Source organism: Ornithorhynchus anatinus, chromosome X2 (assembly GCF_004115215.2).
Source record: "Ornithorhynchus anatinus isolate Pmale09 chromosome X2, mOrnAna1.pri.v4, whole genome shotgun sequence".
NCBI lineage: Eukaryota > Metazoa > Chordata > Mammalia > Monotremata > Ornithorhynchidae > Ornithorhynchus > Ornithorhynchus anatinus.
In genome coordinates, this window is record NC_041750.1 from 5,614,760 (window position 1) to 5,631,430 (window position 16,671).

General features: G+C 47.3%; 1 protein-coding gene across 2 annotated transcripts in view; it reads left to right on the top strand.

The window, feature by feature from the left end:
- CANX (calnexin) overlaps positions 1-16,666 on the top strand; it is a 33,582-nt gene extending 16,916 nt beyond the window's left edge. The window contains exons 5-15 of one of the 2 annotated variants that reach the window (XM_029052488.2): positions 1,460-1,601; positions 2,331-2,412; positions 2,664-2,856; positions 4,383-4,572; positions 6,384-6,497; positions 7,470-7,626; positions 8,515-8,730; positions 9,782-9,901; positions 11,095-11,218; positions 12,106-12,194; positions 12,981-16,666. In XM_029052488.2, the coding sequence (XP_028908321.1) occupies positions 1,460-1,601; positions 2,331-2,412; positions 2,664-2,856; positions 4,383-4,572; positions 6,384-6,497; positions 7,470-7,626; positions 8,515-8,730; positions 9,782-9,901; positions 11,095-11,218; positions 12,106-12,194; positions 12,981-13,034 (1,481 nt within the window). In that variant the 3' untranslated portion in view covers positions 13,035-16,666. Of the gene's footprint in view, positions 1-1,459; positions 1,602-2,330; positions 2,413-2,663; positions 2,857-4,382; positions 4,573-6,383; positions 6,498-7,469; positions 7,627-8,514; positions 8,731-9,781; positions 9,902-11,091; positions 11,219-12,105; positions 12,195-12,980 lie in introns of both variants that reach the window. The other variant, XM_029052487.2, reaches the window with a different exon arrangement.
- The last annotated feature ends 5 nt before the right edge of the window (positions 16,667-16,671 follow it).

Consider the following 16,671-nt stretch of genomic DNA (forward strand, 5'->3'; position numbering starts at 1 on the left):
ACATGCCCAGATCGTTTCTGCAGGAAGATGAGCCGGGCAGCGGAGTGAAGAATAGACCAGAATAGAATAGAGAGGAGGAAGGGAGGTCAGAGAGAAGGCTGACACAGTAGTCTAGCCGGGATATAACGAGAGCCCGTAATAGTAAGGTAGCCGTTTGGGTGGAGAGGAAAGGGCGGATCTTGGCGATATTGTAGAGGTGAAACCGGCAGGTCTTGGTAACGGATAGGATGTGTGGGGTGAACGAGAGGGACGAGTCAAGGATGACGCCGAGATTGCGGGCCTGCGGGACGGGAAGGATGGTCGTGCCATCCACGGTGATAGAGAAGTCTGGGAGCGGACCGGGTTTGGGAGGGAAGATGAGGAGCTCAGTCTTGCTCATGTTGAGTTTTAGGTGGCGGGCCGACATCCAGGTGGAGACGTCCCGGAGGCAGGAGGAGATGCGAGCCTGAAGGGAGGGGGAGAGGACGGGGCGGAGATGTAGATCTGCGTGTCATCTGCGTAGAGATGGTAGTCAAAGCCGTGAGAGCGGATGAGTTCACCGAGGGAGTGAGTGTAAATGGAGAACAGAAGAGGGCCAAGAACTGACCCTTGAGGAACTCCAATAGTTAAAGGATGGGAGGGGGAGGAGGCTCCAGCGTAGGAGACCGAGAATGATTGGCCAGAGAGGTGAGAGGAGAACCAGGAGAGGACAGAGCCCGTGAAGCCAAGGTGAGATAAGTTATGGAGGAGGAGGGGATGGTCGACAGTGTCAAAGGCAGCAGAGAGGTCAAGGAGGATCAGAATGGAGTAGGAGCCATTGGATTTGGCAAGAAGGAGGTCATGGGTGACCTTAGAGAGAGCAGTCTCGGTAGAGTGGAGGGGACGGAAGCCAGATTGGAGGGGGTCTAGGAGAGAATGGGAGTTAAGGAATTCTAGGCATCGATTGTAGACGACTCGTTCTAAGATTTTGGAAAGGAAGGGTAGTAGGGAGATAGGACGATAACTGGAGGGGGAAGTGGGGTCAAGAGCGGGTTTTTTTAGGATGGGGGAGACGTGGGCATGTTTGAAGGCAGAGGGGAAGGAGCCCTTGGAGATTGAGTGGTTAAAAATAGAAGTTAAGGAAGGGAGGAGGGCAGGGGCGATGGTTTTAAGAAGGTGAGAGGGAATGGGGTCCGAAAATCTGTTTTTCGTCCCCAGATTTTTGTCATTAGGGAATCCTTGTTCCTTTTCAGATGAGCACTTGTCATAGAAAAGCAACGTTCTGAACATCAGACATATAATTTATACCAAGAGAATTTTGAACCAGCCATGATCGGTTATTTCAGGGTGACTAGTTCCAAGACTGGTTTTCGGCTGAAATACCTTGGTCTTCCTTGGTCTAATGGAACTTTCCGTTTGCAATAGAGGAGATAATTGGGGAGCCTTAAATTTCCAGAAAGAATTAGCAACAACCAAGAATGATTTAAGCCATGTTTTGCAGGGAAATGGGAGGTGGAAGAAATGAAGGAGAGCAAGCTTCCGGGAGACAAAGGACTTGTGCTATTGTCACGGGCCAAACATCATGCCATTTCTGCCAAGCTGTCCAAACCCTTTGTATTTGACACCAAACCCCTCATCGTTCAGTAAGTGGAAAAGACCGCCCAACTGTTGCTTTTCTAAGGAAGAAGGTAGAGACGGCCCTGGGGGCTTGGGGATCCCCACGGGAACTTTTATTCAGCAGAGTAGGAATGACAGTGGTCCTCCCATTTTATGGGTTTCAACTTGCAATGTCAGAACTAGGACACTGCACTCTTTCCTTCCCATGATGCTTTCCCACCCAAGATGCATCTGTGCTCCTGTTCAGTCGTGTCGTTCTCACTGGGATTTTATAGCTACTCTCCTCCTGACTCATAGCCTTGTTCAGTCCTCTCTGCTAAACCCAATAAGTGGAAATCAGGGAGACCATGGAGCCCCGCCTCTCAACGTCTTGGCAGTTATCTGCCAAGACAGCCCTGTCATCGCCATCGATAGTACTTACTGAGGGCTTAGTGTGTGCAGAGCACGGTCCAAAGCACTTGGATGAGTCCAACACAACAGAGTTGGTAGGCATGTTCCCTGCCCACAATGAGCTTACAGTCTAGAGGGAGAGAGAGACATTGATAGAAGTAGATCATTTGTAAGGCATTAACCTAAAGCCCTGTCTACTCAATCACCCCAAAGTTAGAAGTTTAACTCCTGAAGAAATGCGGGCGGAGAGGTGCAAAGACCTGTCCCGAATCAATGTTTCAGACTTCTGTGAAACGCACGAGCAGTTACAGAATCGTTCTGGGCTTACACGCTTACTCCTAACTTGTCTGCCCACAATGAAACAGGTATGAGGTGAATTTCCAAAGCGGAATAGAATGTGGCGGGGCCTACGTGAAGCTGCTTTCCAGGACCCCGGAACTAAACCTGGTGAGTTTCTCTCTGCCATTCTCGGAAATGAACCGCGGCTATGCACAAAGAAGGAGAAGGGGATGATTCTTAGTCACCCCACAGGGCTGGGCAGGTCCCACAAAGTAGCAGTAATTCTTGCCTCTATGGTCCTCGACAGGTTACGAATTCATATGTTGAGATGGGAAGTGGAGAGAAATGGTGTAGGGGTTGAGAAGGGTACAGTCTTGGGTTGTTAGGAGAGCTAACGCCCACTGTCCTCTCTCCCACAGGACCAGTTTCATGACAAAACTCCGTACACCATCATGTTTGGCCCAGATAAGTGTGGCGAGGACTATAAACTGCACTTCATCTTCCGCCATAAGAACCCAAAGACCGGGGTGTATGAGGAGAAGCATTCTAAGCGTCCAGATGCAGATCTGAAGACCTACTTCACTGATAAGAAGACTCATCTGTATACTCTGGGTAAATCCAGGAGTAAAATGGGAGATTTTTGTGTTTTGTGGATAACTTTTTTTTTTTTAAGAAGTTCAAATGTAGGAGTCTGTGCCTCTTACTAATCTGAAAGGGAAGCCCAATCCCAAATAAGTAGAGAATTGTCTCGTGACTTGTATGGTTTTAGGGATGAAAATAATGAGCTCCATTTTTCCTCCCTGAAAGAGGGCTCACTTCAGATGGGTGAGCTCAGACCATGGGTTTTCAGTTGGCTATTTTAAGAACAGGCTTCCTGTCCCATAAAGAACTTGAGCTGAGGAATGTTTTCAGGAAAGAGAACATGCTGTGGTTAGATAGCTAATTCCTAAAGACCAGCTTATTTCCTTTAATATTTTGGGCTTATTTAGGTGCTCAGAAAAAGGGCACCGTGGCCACGTGTGTGGGGTGTGTGTGTGTGTGTGTATAGGCAGGTTACTTTTTAACAGAACATCGCTTACAAGATTCAGCTGGACTCATCGGTTAGTAATTTGGGGACAGGGTGAGGTTTATTTTTAGTGAAGCCTTTCTTCATGGCTTTGGGTTGACTTCTAGAGAAGCAACAGAGGCCTAGTGGAAAGAGCTACGGGCCTGGGAGCCAGAAGACCTGGCTTCTAACCCTGGCTCCAGCTGGCAACCTTGGGCAGATTACTTCTCTGGACGTCCCCCAGTTACCCCATTTGTAAAATGGATTTGGTACCTTTCTCCCTCTTAGACTGCAAGCCCCCAGTGGGTTAGGGACTGGGCCCATTCTACCCCGGTGTCTAGCACTTAACATACCACAATTATTATCATCACTATGATTATTCTAATCAGTTGGTCTTTCCCATGTCCATTTTACTTGGCGGGAAACACCTGGGCATGTGTTTAGGCTGTTAAAACAGTGAAGATGTGATTTGGGTTCAGCACCTTTGACGCTGATTAGATATCTTGCAAATAGATCAATTCAATATAGGGGAGACTTGGCATATTCCATTCTAAAAGTATTTTTCTGTTTGCTTTTTTAAACCATTCTGTCCTTTCCACATAAGGTACACAAATAGCAAAATAAATGAGGTGTCCACTGTCATTTAAAATCCCCAACATGGCCTAGTGGAAAAAGAATGGGTTCAGAAGTCAGGAAACCTGAGTTATAATCCTGACTTGAATTTACCTGCTGTGTGATCTTGGGCAAGTCACTTGGCTTCTCTGAGCTTCAGCTGTCATCTGTAAAATGGGGATTCAGTACTTGTTCACCACCCCCACCCCCCTGAGACAGCAAACCTTTTGTTGGATGAGGACTGTGTCCTATTGGTTTACCTTGCATCTTCCCAAGCGCTTAGTACAGGACTCGGCACTAGTAAGTGCTTAACCAGTATCACTTCTGTCGGTATTATTATTGAGCTGTCATCTTCAAAGTCCTGGGATGAAGGGGAATTAAGAGTTAGGAGATCTCTTTTAGCCTGGGTAGGGATTAAGGTGAGAAGGCTGTGATATAGCCCAGTCTTTCAATCCTGTTTCTGACTCTGTCCCCCTGGTAGTCTTGAATCCGGACAACAGCTTCGAGATCTTGGTGGACCAGACCGTTGTGAACAGCGGGAATCTGCTGAACGACATGACCCCTGCTGTGAACCCCCCACGTGAAATCGAGGACCCCGATGACCAGAAGCCAGAGGACTGGGATGAGAGACCCAAGATCCCGGACCCAGATGCCGTCAAACCGGAAGACTGGTGAGTGGCCGCTAGGCCTATCCCCCCCAGCTAGTCCCGGAGAGCACTGAGCAAGCCTCCGGGCCAGGGCTCTGGCACCCCAGGAAGTGCCCGGAGAGGCCACTTGTGTTCCACACCTGCTTATGGCCCAGAGGACTATAGCCTAGACCTAGCACTGGGACCCGGTGGCCAGGAGTTGCCTTGGCAACTAGCTTGTGCTCAGGTGTCCCACTGCCTCCACCCACCCAGAGCACAGCACTCTAGGTGTTTTCTTGGTCAGAGATCTTCCCCCATCAGCGACCGAGCCCCAGTGGAGAGGACCAGACCTTGCACCCAGGTCTCCTGATTGACAGGGCTGGGCTATGTCTATTGAATCAAGAGCATGGATTCAACCTCTGGATGGCCCCGTAAATTTGCCTTCTCAACTAGGAAAAATTCCTAGAAGGTAGTGCTTGAAAATGCTTTGGAATAGTCTCAGAAAGTGGCTTTGAGTGAGTGGGTCCAAGATGGATCATAGTAAAGCATCGTCATTGATTTGCTGCAGTGGAGTTTTTTGGCTTAGGTTTTAGGTTCTGGCTGTTTGAAGTTTTTGGAAATGATAATGGCAGTGGCAACACAGCCACAAAAATCTGTGTGAATGATCAGGCAGTCGGCATCTGGGCCCAACTGTTTTAGCTCCCAAAAGGTCCTGGAGCTCTAGATTGGTTTTATAGTTACCTCTGCGTGTAAACGGTCTCTAATCCCCAAGTCTCATCTATCCGTCCCCTGTGGATTGCAGCTGCTGTTGAGATGTGAAAGGTGAATTTTTTAGAGAGAGCTGAAGAGAGAAGCAGCATGACCTCGTGGAAAGAGCATAGGCTTGGGAGTTAAGGGATCTGGGTTCATTCATTCAATTCATTCAATAGTATTTATTGAGTGCTTACTATGTGCAGGCCATTGTACTAAGCGCTTAGAATGTACAATTTGGCAACAGAAAGAACCAATCCCTGCCCATTGACGGGCTTACAGTCTAATTGTGGAAGACAGACAAAAACAATAGCAATTAATAGAATCAAGGGGATGTACATCTCATTAACAAAATAAATAGGGTAATAATATATACAAATGAGCAGATGAGCACAGTGCTGAGGGGAAGGGAGAGGGGGAGGAGCAGAGGAAAAGGGGAAAGGGGGGTTTAGCTGAGGGGAGGTGAAGGGGGGAGCAGAGAGGCAGCAAAGGGAGCAAGGGAAAGGGGGAAGCTCAGTCTTGGAAGGCATCTTGGAGGAGGTAAGGAGGTTCTAATCCTGACTCTGCCACTTGTCTGCTGTGTGACCATGGGCAAGTCACTTGGCTTCTCTGGGCTTCGGTTACCTCATTCTTTAAATGGGAATTAAGAGTGAGCGCCCCATGTGGGACATGTTCTGGGTCCAACCTGATTAGCTTGGATCGACCCCCAGCGATTTTTTTCTCCCCCAGTACAGTGCCTGGCACACAGAAATACCATTTGGGGGAAAAAAAAAAGCATGCTTGTTAAGATGTTCACAATGGATCCAGATGACTTTTCTGAACCCACTTCTTGTCTTCAGTCCCCGGAGAGCTCGGGGTCCTGTAAAGATTATCATTCATTCAGTCATATTTATTGAGTGCTTACTGTGTGCAGAGCACTCTACTAAGTGCTTGGAAAGTACAATTCGTCAACAGATAGAGACAAATCCCTACCCAACAATGGGCTCACAATCCAATCATCTACCTGAACTGAATCCGAAAACAGCATTCAGCTGGGTTGGAGTGGTGAAGTGTTAGGGGGGCACAGTCTGGGAAGTCAGGCCTCAGTTCCTCCTTCGCTTTTCCAGGGACGAGGATGCCCCGGCTAAGATTCCGGATGAGGAAGCCACGAAACCCGAAGGCTGGCTGGATGACGAGCCGGAGTATGTCGCCGATCCGGATGCTGAGAAACCGGAGGACTGGTAGGTCCCTTGTGGTGGCTCTCCCACATGGAATCACCGGCCGAACCCCACTGAGATCAACCAATCGGTCAGCCGTATTTATTGAGTGCTTATTGGGTACGGAGCACTGGATTAAGCACTCAGTAAATGTGAGTGATTGATGGAATGCGTAGTTGAATAAGCCGCTTGAATCACCACTGGTGATGAAACAACTGGGTGGTTTTTTCAAAGGTTCCAGGTGGGAGCTGGGGAAGGGAGGAATCCTGGGGTGTCGGAAGAGGCAGGGAGGATTTCCGGTGTACAGTGGGATTCTCCAGTCAGCTGGGTTCATCAGCCTTGGAACCACCCCTCCCCAAGCCTTAGAGTACGTGGTGATTTAACAAGCCAAATCTCATTTGAAACTCAGGGGAAAATCAGTCAGTGGTATTTGTCGAGTGCTTCCTGTGTGCAGAGTGCCAGACTAGATGCTTGAGAGGATCATTCGGTAGTGACGGTTGACACAGTCTCTGCCCTCAAGGAGCTTACAGTCTAGGAGGGGGAGGCAGACAGATAAATTCCAGATAGGGGAAGCAGCAGAGTGAAAGAATCTGGACACGAGGGCTGTCAAGGTGAGTGAGAAGCAGCGTGGCACAGTGGAAAGAGCACGGGCTTTGGAGTCAGGGCTCATGAGTTCGAATCCCAGCTCTGCCACTTGTCGGCTGTGTGACCGTGGGCAAGTCACTTAACTTCTCTGTGCCTCAGTTCCCTCATCTGTAAAATGGGGATTAAGACTGTGAGCCCCACGTGGGACAACCTGATTCCCCTATGTCTACCCCAGCGCTTAGAACAGTGCTCGGCACATAGTAAGCGCTTAACAAATACCAACATTATTAACATTATTAAGGTGGGGTAGGTATTAAAGTACTTCACCCACGGGTGGCTGGTCTCCCCACCTCTCTTGAGCCCGACATGTGAGAGATGCCCCGGCCTGAGGTTTGAGGTTTGCCTTCCTAGGGATGAAGATATGGACGGAGAGTGGGAGGCTCCTCAGATTGCCAACCCCAAGTGTGAGTCGTCCCCCGGCTGCGGCGTCTGGCAACGGCCAATGATCGACAATCCCAATTACAAGGGCAAATGGAAGTCTCCTATGATTGACAACCCCAACTATCAGGTCGGTGCCCGCTCTTCTGGAACTCGGGATGGCTCCGGGGCCCTTGCAACTGTGTAGGAGTCAGTAGGTCAGGCAACTGACAACCTGCAGTCCGCGCCCATTCAGACCAGTCGATCGTATGCATTGAGCGCTTACCGTGTGCAGAGCACTGGGCTAAGCACCTGGGAGAGTACAATAGAACAATATAACAGGGTCGGCAGATACATTCTCTGCCCAAAACAAGTTTATAGTCTAGGGGGTGGGGATGCATGTGGTGATGGAAAGTCTTTTGCCAGAGAAGCAGCGTGGCTCAGTGGAAAGAGCCCGGGCTTGGGACTCAGAGGTCATGGGTTCTAATCCCGGCTCTGCCACTTATCCGCTGTGGGACCTTGGGCAAGTCACTTAACTACTCTGTGCCTCAGTTACCTCATCTGGAAAATGGGGATTAGAACTGTGGGGCAACCTGATGTCCTTGTATCTACCCAGTGCTTAGAACAGTGCTTGGCACATAGTAAGCGCTTAACAAATACCAAATTATTACTTGTAGATGCTGTAAATGTAGACCCCAGGGAAAAGATCAAGTCAGATGGTGGTAAAAGTTTATGAAGAAGGAAGTAAAGGCTGAACTTTCTGTCAAAGTGTATTTGCGGGAACTGGAGATGTCCAGGCCCTCCACCATTTTATGCAAAAGTAGACGGCAAAGGGGAGGTTAATAATAGTGATATTTAAGTACTTATGTGCCAAGCACTGTACTAAGCACTGGGGTAGATACAAGATAATCAGGTACCACAGGTGGGACCTCAGGTGGGCCTCACAGCCTAAGTAGGAGGGAGGACAGGTATTGAACCCCATTTTGCAGATAAGGGAACTGAGCCCTCCGTTTCCTTTTCTGTGCTCTGTTTTTCCTAGGGAATCTGGAAGCCAAGGAAGATCCAAAACCCAGATTTCTTCGAAGACCTGGAGCCTTTCCGCATGACCCCTTTCAGCGCCGTGGGGCTTGAGCTGTGGTCCATGACATCAGACATCTTCTTTGACAACTTTATCATTTGCGCGGACCGAGCGGTGGCCGACGATTGGGCCAATGATGGATGGGGGTTGAAGAAAGCTGCCGACGGAGCTGCCGAGGTAGTGGCGGGGCCGGGGCACCTGGGTCTTTCCTCCCCGGCCACGTCAGCTCGCTAGTTGGTTCCCTAATGGAAAATGGCCTCTCTGGGGATACTTTCGCTCTTAGGGAGGGGGCCTTGCTACTTCACTTCCAAGGTGGCAGCGTGGAAAGGACCGAGTTGAAAGACGTGGGTATTCATTCATTCATTCATTCAATAGTATTTATTGAGCGCTTACTTTGTGCAGAGCACTGTACTAAGCGCTTGGGATGAACAAGTCAGCAACAGATAGAGACAGTCCCTGCCGTTTGACGGGCTTACAGTCTAATCGGGGGAGACGGACAGACAAGAACAGTGGCAATAAACAGCGTCGAGGGGAAGAACATCTCGTAAAAACAATGGCAACTAAATAGAATCAAGGCAATGTACAATTCATTAACAAAATAAATAGGGGGTACCCACTTGTGATGGGTGCCAGACTCGGTGCTTCCACCACAGCAGCTGAGGCCAGTTATCCCCCAGCCTGCTAGAGAAACGGAGTCCAGACATGCAGATCCAGGCTCTGGGTTACCTTGTTGCCAGGCCCTGTCCCTGGCTGCTCCCACCTCGGCAGCCTCCGATCGCCCCAGCCATCTCCTGGGCGTCCACTCCTTCCCTGCGGGACGTGGGGCAGAGCGAAGATCTGGCTACGCGAGGGGTGTGGAGAGAAACGCAGGCCTGTCGCTCCGCTCAGGGCTCTAAACACCAGGGTGGGTTCCAGCAAGGCAGCGTTGGTTGGCTGCTTGATCCCTGGACCTGGCAGCCCCTTTCTGAGGTTAAGGACACTTTGAGCCTGAGGGGTGACGGTGTCCGTGTGTGTCAGAGATGATCTGCTTAGGAAGGGGTGGGAGATGCTTCTACTGTAGACCAGAACGTCCATTTTTTTCCATCCCAAAAGGAGCGGCTTCTGCTCGGGGTGCTCAAACTTAGCCAGGCCCCAGCTTGAGGACAGCCCTGAAGTGGGAGCTGCCGGTGTAGCAGCCCTTTACACTGAAGGCAGAAGCAGCTCCGAGCGCCGCCATCTTGTTTTTCAGCCCGGCGTGGTGGGGCAGATGGTGGCGGCAGCCGAAGAGCGTCCCTGGCTGTGGGTGGTCTACGTTCTGACCGTGGCTCTGCCGGTGTTCCTGGTGGTGCTCTTCTGCTGCTCCGGAAAGGTAGGGCTGGAGCAGAGACTGCGGGGGTGGGCAAACCTGGCTGTGATACAAGATTCTTCCTATTGACACCTGCTTCCCCCCTTAGACCGTAAGCTTGCTGTGGGCAGGGAACAGGTCTGCTAACTGTTGGATTGGACTTTCCCAAGTGCTTATATACAGTGCTCTCCACAAGAAGTACCATTGATTGTTGTTTTTTTTAATGCCAAAGGTTTTTCTCCTCTTACTGATGAGGTGGGCCTTTTGACCCAAGGAGGCCAAATGCACTGTTGGCACATGAAGGTTCTTGTGGGTTTTCATTTTCAAACTTCCTGAGAACCGACTGTTCCCTTTAACACCTTAGGCTTGAATCCTCACCCAGCACTCTCCCACCCTCATCACTCCCCTCTGACAGCGCTTAAGTACAGCTTTTTAAACTCAGTTGCTTTCCACCTCTTGTAATTTATTTTAATGTGTATCTCCCCCACTAGATTATAAACTCCTTGAGGGCAGGGAACATGTCTAACTGTATGCTACCCTCTCCCAAAGGCTTAGTCCAGTGCCTGGCAAAGGGAAAGCACTCATACAACTGATTGAACGGTTAAGGAAGCTGAAGTGGCTGTTTGGTTTTGGTTTTTGCCAAGAAGAGATTAGGGTTTCCAGCCTCCCAATTCCAGAATCCCAATTCTCTCAGTACTCTATCTTGTAGCAGTTTTAATATCCAGTGAGTTTCTTCTGAGATCTGGTTCAATCGGTATTTATTAAGCACTTACCATGTGCTGAGCACTGTACTAAGTGTTTGGAAGTGTATAATACCACCTGCCCACCTGAATATGTGGTAGTATGTGCCAGGCTGTGAACTAAGCTCTGGGGTAGGTATAAGCGAATTGTACACTGTCCCTGTCCCACATGGAGCTTACAATCTGAGGAGGAAGAACCAGGTATTGAATCCCTATTTTACAGATGAGGAAACTGAGGCCCAGAGAAGTGAGGTGACCTGCCCAAGGTCACAGAACAGACAAGTGGTGGAACTGAATTCAGAACCCAGGTTCCCTGACTCCCAGGCCTGTGCTCTCTCCCCATAGACCATGCTCCTTGAGACCGCATGCTTTTCTTAATCTATTCACTCTCCATTCAAATACCAGCTACCCAGACCCCCTGTGTGAAGGTTCTTCTCAAAAGGGAAGAGTTTGATGTACCCTTTTCTGCCCCAGAAGCAGCCCAGTGCCGCTGAGTACAAGAAGACCGATGCCCCTCAACCAGATGTGAGTGGGGAAGACAAGGAAGAGGAAAAGGAGAAGGCCAACAAAGAGGAAGAAGAGGAGGATGAAGAGAAGCATGGTAAGTAGCTTAGAGCCACAGAGCCGAAGCGGGGAGCATGGAGGACGGGCAGGCGGGTGTCCAGATGGTACAGATGACTGCTTCAGTCCTTAAGCTAGATCTTGGACTCACATTAATCGCAGGCCAAGCAGGTAAAGTAAATTCCTCACGCAGGTGGTTTCAGAACAATCTTCCTTCTTGTAACACATTGTCACCAGAGCTTGCCTTACTAGAATATAAGAAATTTCACTTCTGGGTCAGACCAGTAGCACATCTGGCCCTAAAAATACGTCTATACTCCCCTGCAACAGGGTACTTGTGGAAGACTGGTGTTTTCCTCCTTCTAAATTGTAGTTAAATGCTTAGTATGTGCCAGGCACTGTACTAAGTTCTGGGGTAGATGCAAGGTAATCGGACTGGACACAGTCCCTGTCCCATCTGGGGCTCCCCCAGTCTAAGTAAGAGGAAGTAGGGTTTAATCCCTGTCTTTAGAGATGAGGTGATTGAGGCATAGAGAAGTTGTGACCAAGTGGTGGAGCTGGGATTTGAACCCAGGTCCTCTGACTCCCAGGCCTGTGTTCTATCCATTAGGTCAAACTGCTTTCCTTGGCACCTAGAGGAACATCATCAAACAAACCTGATTTTTTTTTTTCTCTTCCACAGTATGCTATTGTGGGGAGGCTGTCTAGAAATTTGGCGATGAATTCCTTTTGAACTTTGCAAACCTGCTCTAACTAAAGTGTTATAGCAGTAAGGAGCAGTTTCCTAACATGTGCATGTGTGTGTCTGTTTCCTTTTCCTTAAAAATAGTAGTTTGACTTTTTAGGTCCCGGGGCCCAAATGTGAACTGGATTTTGCATGCCTGAGTAGACCATTCCAATTTTTTATTGGTTATTCTTCTCCCTTAGGAGAAAAGCAGAAAAGTGATGCTGAAGAAGAGGTAGGCAATGCCAGTCAAGAGGAAGAAGAAGAAGGTAGTCGAAAAACTAAGGCAGAGGTAAGGGGGGGTGGGGAGAGCGGCTTTTTCACTTCATCTTCTGAAATGTGAAAGATTTGAGGCTCTGTGCCTCAGGGTTCAAGAAAACTAGTTAGCAAGTCAATAGTTAGTAACACTTATTAAGTGCTTACTATGCACAGAGCACTGTACTAAACTATTCATTCAGTTGTATTTACTGAGCGCTTACTGTGTGCAGAGCACTGTACTAAGCGCTTGGAATGTACAATTCAGCAACAGAGACAATCCCTGCTCAGCAACGGGCTCACAGTCTAAAGCCAGAAGACAGACAACAAAACAAGTAGGCATCAATACTATCAAGATAAATAGAATCTCAGATATATACACATCATATACACAGCTTCTCGAAAGACTGTAGATAAAAAGGTGGGAATTAGGCCCGGTCTCCGGCCAACCGGGGAGGCTCACAGTCTATTATTCGGGGGAGCGGGGAATGGTGGCCCACAAACGAAGCATTAAAGCTACAGGAAAGATTTGGAGCAGTACATAGAACAAAAATAGGGAGCAGTTGTTCGAGGAGCAGAAATTGTTGCCTTTCGCAACTGAGTCCCCAGTCAGAGACGTGGCCCCAGTGAGCACTGCAGCGGCAGCAGCGGAGGTCTTCCCAAATTTATTTTGGAGGCGGGCACCAGGTGAAAGCTGTTTTCCTCCGCCTCACGGGGGGCTGCCTCCGCCTCGCAGGGGGGCTGCAAGGCAGGCTGGGATAGAAGCTTCCAAAGCAAGTAGGCAGCCAGCTGATTTTTTGATATGTTTTTCTCCCATCCCCAGGAAGATGAGATTTTGAACAGATCCCCCAGAAACAGAAAGCCGCGAAGAGATTGAAACAAACCTTTCAGAACTTGATCTGTGAGATTCCATTTTTCTCTTTTCTGGCTGGGGCCCTGGCGGAAGGCCCGGGACGGCTTACATTGAAACTTGGACAAACCTCAAGACTTCATCATCAACAGGTTCCAGTCAAACACTAGTCAATGTAATTTTGAGCATCTAGTAGTAAATATTTGCAGTTGTGTTAAAAAGAACATCATTCCTGTAGAAAGAAAGCGTTTAATGTAATGGTTTGTAGAATTTTTTTTTTTTGAAATGTAACATGATGCAACTAACCCACATTTTTGGATTTAAAATGCTCACTTTTGTGTTTGGTTGTTTTTTTAGTAGAATGGTAGAATTCCAATCTTCGCGATCTTGACCTAATTTAATGTATTAATCTGTCCGTGGAAAATAATGGCAACATTTAGACGATGATAGATGAGATGCAGTCTTTTATAACTTAGATTTTTTTTTTATAAACTTCAAAATTCCAAAACATTAAAGTGTCTCTGTGTCCCTTAAAAATCTGATGATTCGGATTAAAGTAAAGCCACCCATGTGGTTATATTAATCGCTCCCCTCCCCTCTCCTTTAAGAAACCTTGATTCTAGGGAGCGGGGAAGTGTTCCAATCCATATAAAGATGGTTTTGACTAAGCTGTATGGAAACCAGACTAGCTAAGAGTGGGAGGAGCAGAGTAAGGCCGCAAATTCTGTCGCCCTTGATCACTGCTAGGCGGAGAGGCGTGGTATGGTCTTGGGAGATGCTGACCCCATTAGCTGTGGGTGGATTTCTGGTCTCCAGCCTTCTTGGGTGGTTTCTTTTAGTTCTTAAACTGTTCAACAGGGCTGGCGGTGTGTATGTGATTGGATGAGTGTATGTGATGGGGTTTTTTTTTTTTTTTTTGGTATGTGCATGTGTGTGTTTTTTTTAAATTACTTCCCCTTCTACTCTGTTGATATTGTGCACTCCCTCGCGCCCTGCCCCCCACCTCTAGCTTTCTCTGCTGCTATGCAGTTTCTTCAGAGCGCAGCTTGCCCTCCATTGTTGAAAAGAATTATATGCTCAGCACAGTGTTAAATTTTAATGTGATCACATGTATACGTATGGTATGTTTTTCTGTATACATACACATGCATATATATATACATTAAAAGCTTGGACTCCCTCACTCCTCTCCTCCCAAACCTGCTTCCAAGATCCAAGCCCAGGGTAGAAAGGTCTCATAATTTTATCATTGTCTCTACTCTCCATGTGAATGCAAACCCAGAGGCTGAAGAGGTGATCAGATCACGGACCAGCTGTCGATGCAGACTACAGTATTTTGTGTGTGTGTGTGTGTGTGTGTGTGTGTGTTTTGGGGAGGGGTGGCGGGGAGGGGAGAGGTTAGGGGAGGGGCCCACCTGGTTTGTGTAACTGTTAAGCCTGTCAAGGCTTTCATCTGTTCTTCATGTAAAATGACATCTTCAATTCCATTGAATGTAGGGAGTTCCAATTCTTCAAACAAAATAAATTTTTTTAAAAGTGTTGCTTATAGAATACATTGCTGGTCTTAGGTGGTCTTTGTTTTTATTTGGGATGCCAATGTGTGCTACCAGAGCATATTCTAGGGGGAAGCGCTTTGAAATACCTTCAGTACACTGTATTGAAATGTGGGGGGGGGGGGGTTAGATGTTAATATTTTTAGCATTTTTTTTTTGTTTAGGATAGCTTTAAATGTACTGATTCACCGTGTCCTTGCACTGAATATATAAACACTCCACAGTGTTCTTGTATTTTGGGGGCAGGGAGGCATGGGAGAGACGAGTCATAGGAGAAAATGCAGTGTCAGTCAGTTTTGCAAATTATTCTACCTTTTGACTGGTACTCATTAAATAAAACACCAAAAGGGAATGCCTTTTGCTTCCTCTTTTAATGCTGTACTCTTTCACATGTTGTTTTGCTAAGTTAAAGTGACCATAGCCGTGTAGCAGGTTTTCTCAAATGAACCGTAGTGCAGATCAACCTTTATTGAGCAAGAGCTTGAAAAGATGTTTACGGGTTTCTGCTTGAAGCAGACGTTTGGGGTCCCCGGACCTCTAGAAATCAGCTAACGTAACACCACCCGCTCTGTATCGTTCAGTGTACCTCACCTCTCTGTGTATGCAGTGCCCAAGCGAGGAACACTGTTTAAGGTTGACTGACACCTTTGAGCTACTGCTGTCTTTAAGTCATGTTGGATCCCAAGCCAAAAAAAAAAAAAATGCTACTTCGATGCAGGAATGAGAAGCAGCAGCTGCGCTTCCTGATTCTCCTGTGACCTTCCTCTTTTTTTTAATTGAGGCCTACAGCCTCCGTGTCTGACTTAAATGAGTGGCAGCGGTTTGCCCAACTGCCCCAATGGCCGAATCGCAACCCGTTAGCCCACTGATGGTTAATTCTCTGCCACTGACCCCCTCCCTTAAGATGCTCCTCTAGTTTTCTCCATCCCCAAGAAAGTATCGTGGTTGCTCATTTTTCAACTTGTCAGAAAGGATATTGTGTTAAAGCTCTTAATTTGTGTCAGTGCTTTCCCTGTGTGTGTGTGTGGTTTTTTTTTTAAACTGGGTTTTCGTGAGAGGGACATTAGTGTCTAAACTTTGGTTCATCATTTTGAGTTTAAGATGGATGAGGAGTTTGCATCTTCAAGGGGGAGAGGGTATTTAGTACCTTGATTTATTTTTGGGGGTGGGATGGGAGTGGTGGTCAGATAAAGCAGTTGCCATGCTGGGCTTTGATACCCAAAGGGTTTATAAAATCTATTTTATGGAAACAGAATTCACTAGGACTAGCAGTGTCTTGTTAGGATCTCAGTGTACCTAACTGTCCATTTTTTCCACTCCACATGGTTTAATGTAACTGCTGCCTACATGAAGGAGTGCTTCTTTTGTTCCTTGTCCAGAGAGAACACTGTGGTTTTTTTTTTAAAAAAAAAAAAAAGTTCTGAGAAAACACCAAATGTTCCACCATTATTGGTTTATTTTTTTCCCCTTTTAGGGGCTACTGATTCTTAGTCATTCATCATTCACAAACCACATCTTTTACTTCATCTTGAATTGGTTTTGGACAGCAGCAAAATGCCAGGAGTATTTATAAAAACTATGCCAAAAGGAAAATCACGTCTATGAACTATCACGTTTTATGTTGCTTACTGAAGGGAGGTGCTTACAAATGTAGCAGAATAACTTCTTGCTGGAACATACTTTTTTCTTTCTCTTTTTCTTTTTTTTTTTTTTAAGGAAAAGCATTTTTAGGAATTGAGGGTTAGACTGCCCAGTTGCTGTTGAAGACTGCTGAAATTTATAGTGTCACAGAGGAATAAATAATTCAGAGAGGTGTCATTAACCGCCCTTACTCCTTTTCCTGGCTCCGCTTAACCTGTGGTAGCAAATAGGTTGCCAGGGGCCGGTTTCTTTGTCCAAACAGTCGCTAAATGCCAGTATTGCCTCCAAAAACCATTGAGAGCAAAACCCTCAAGTATTGCTAACGAGAACTGTTGACGTGTCGAACCGACAACTCCTGTGTCCGTTGTAAAAGGGTAATTGTCGATGCAATATGCATATATAAAATTATTGGATAAGTTATAAATAATGTAACAGTTTACTGATCAATAAAGAAACTTAAACCCATTCAA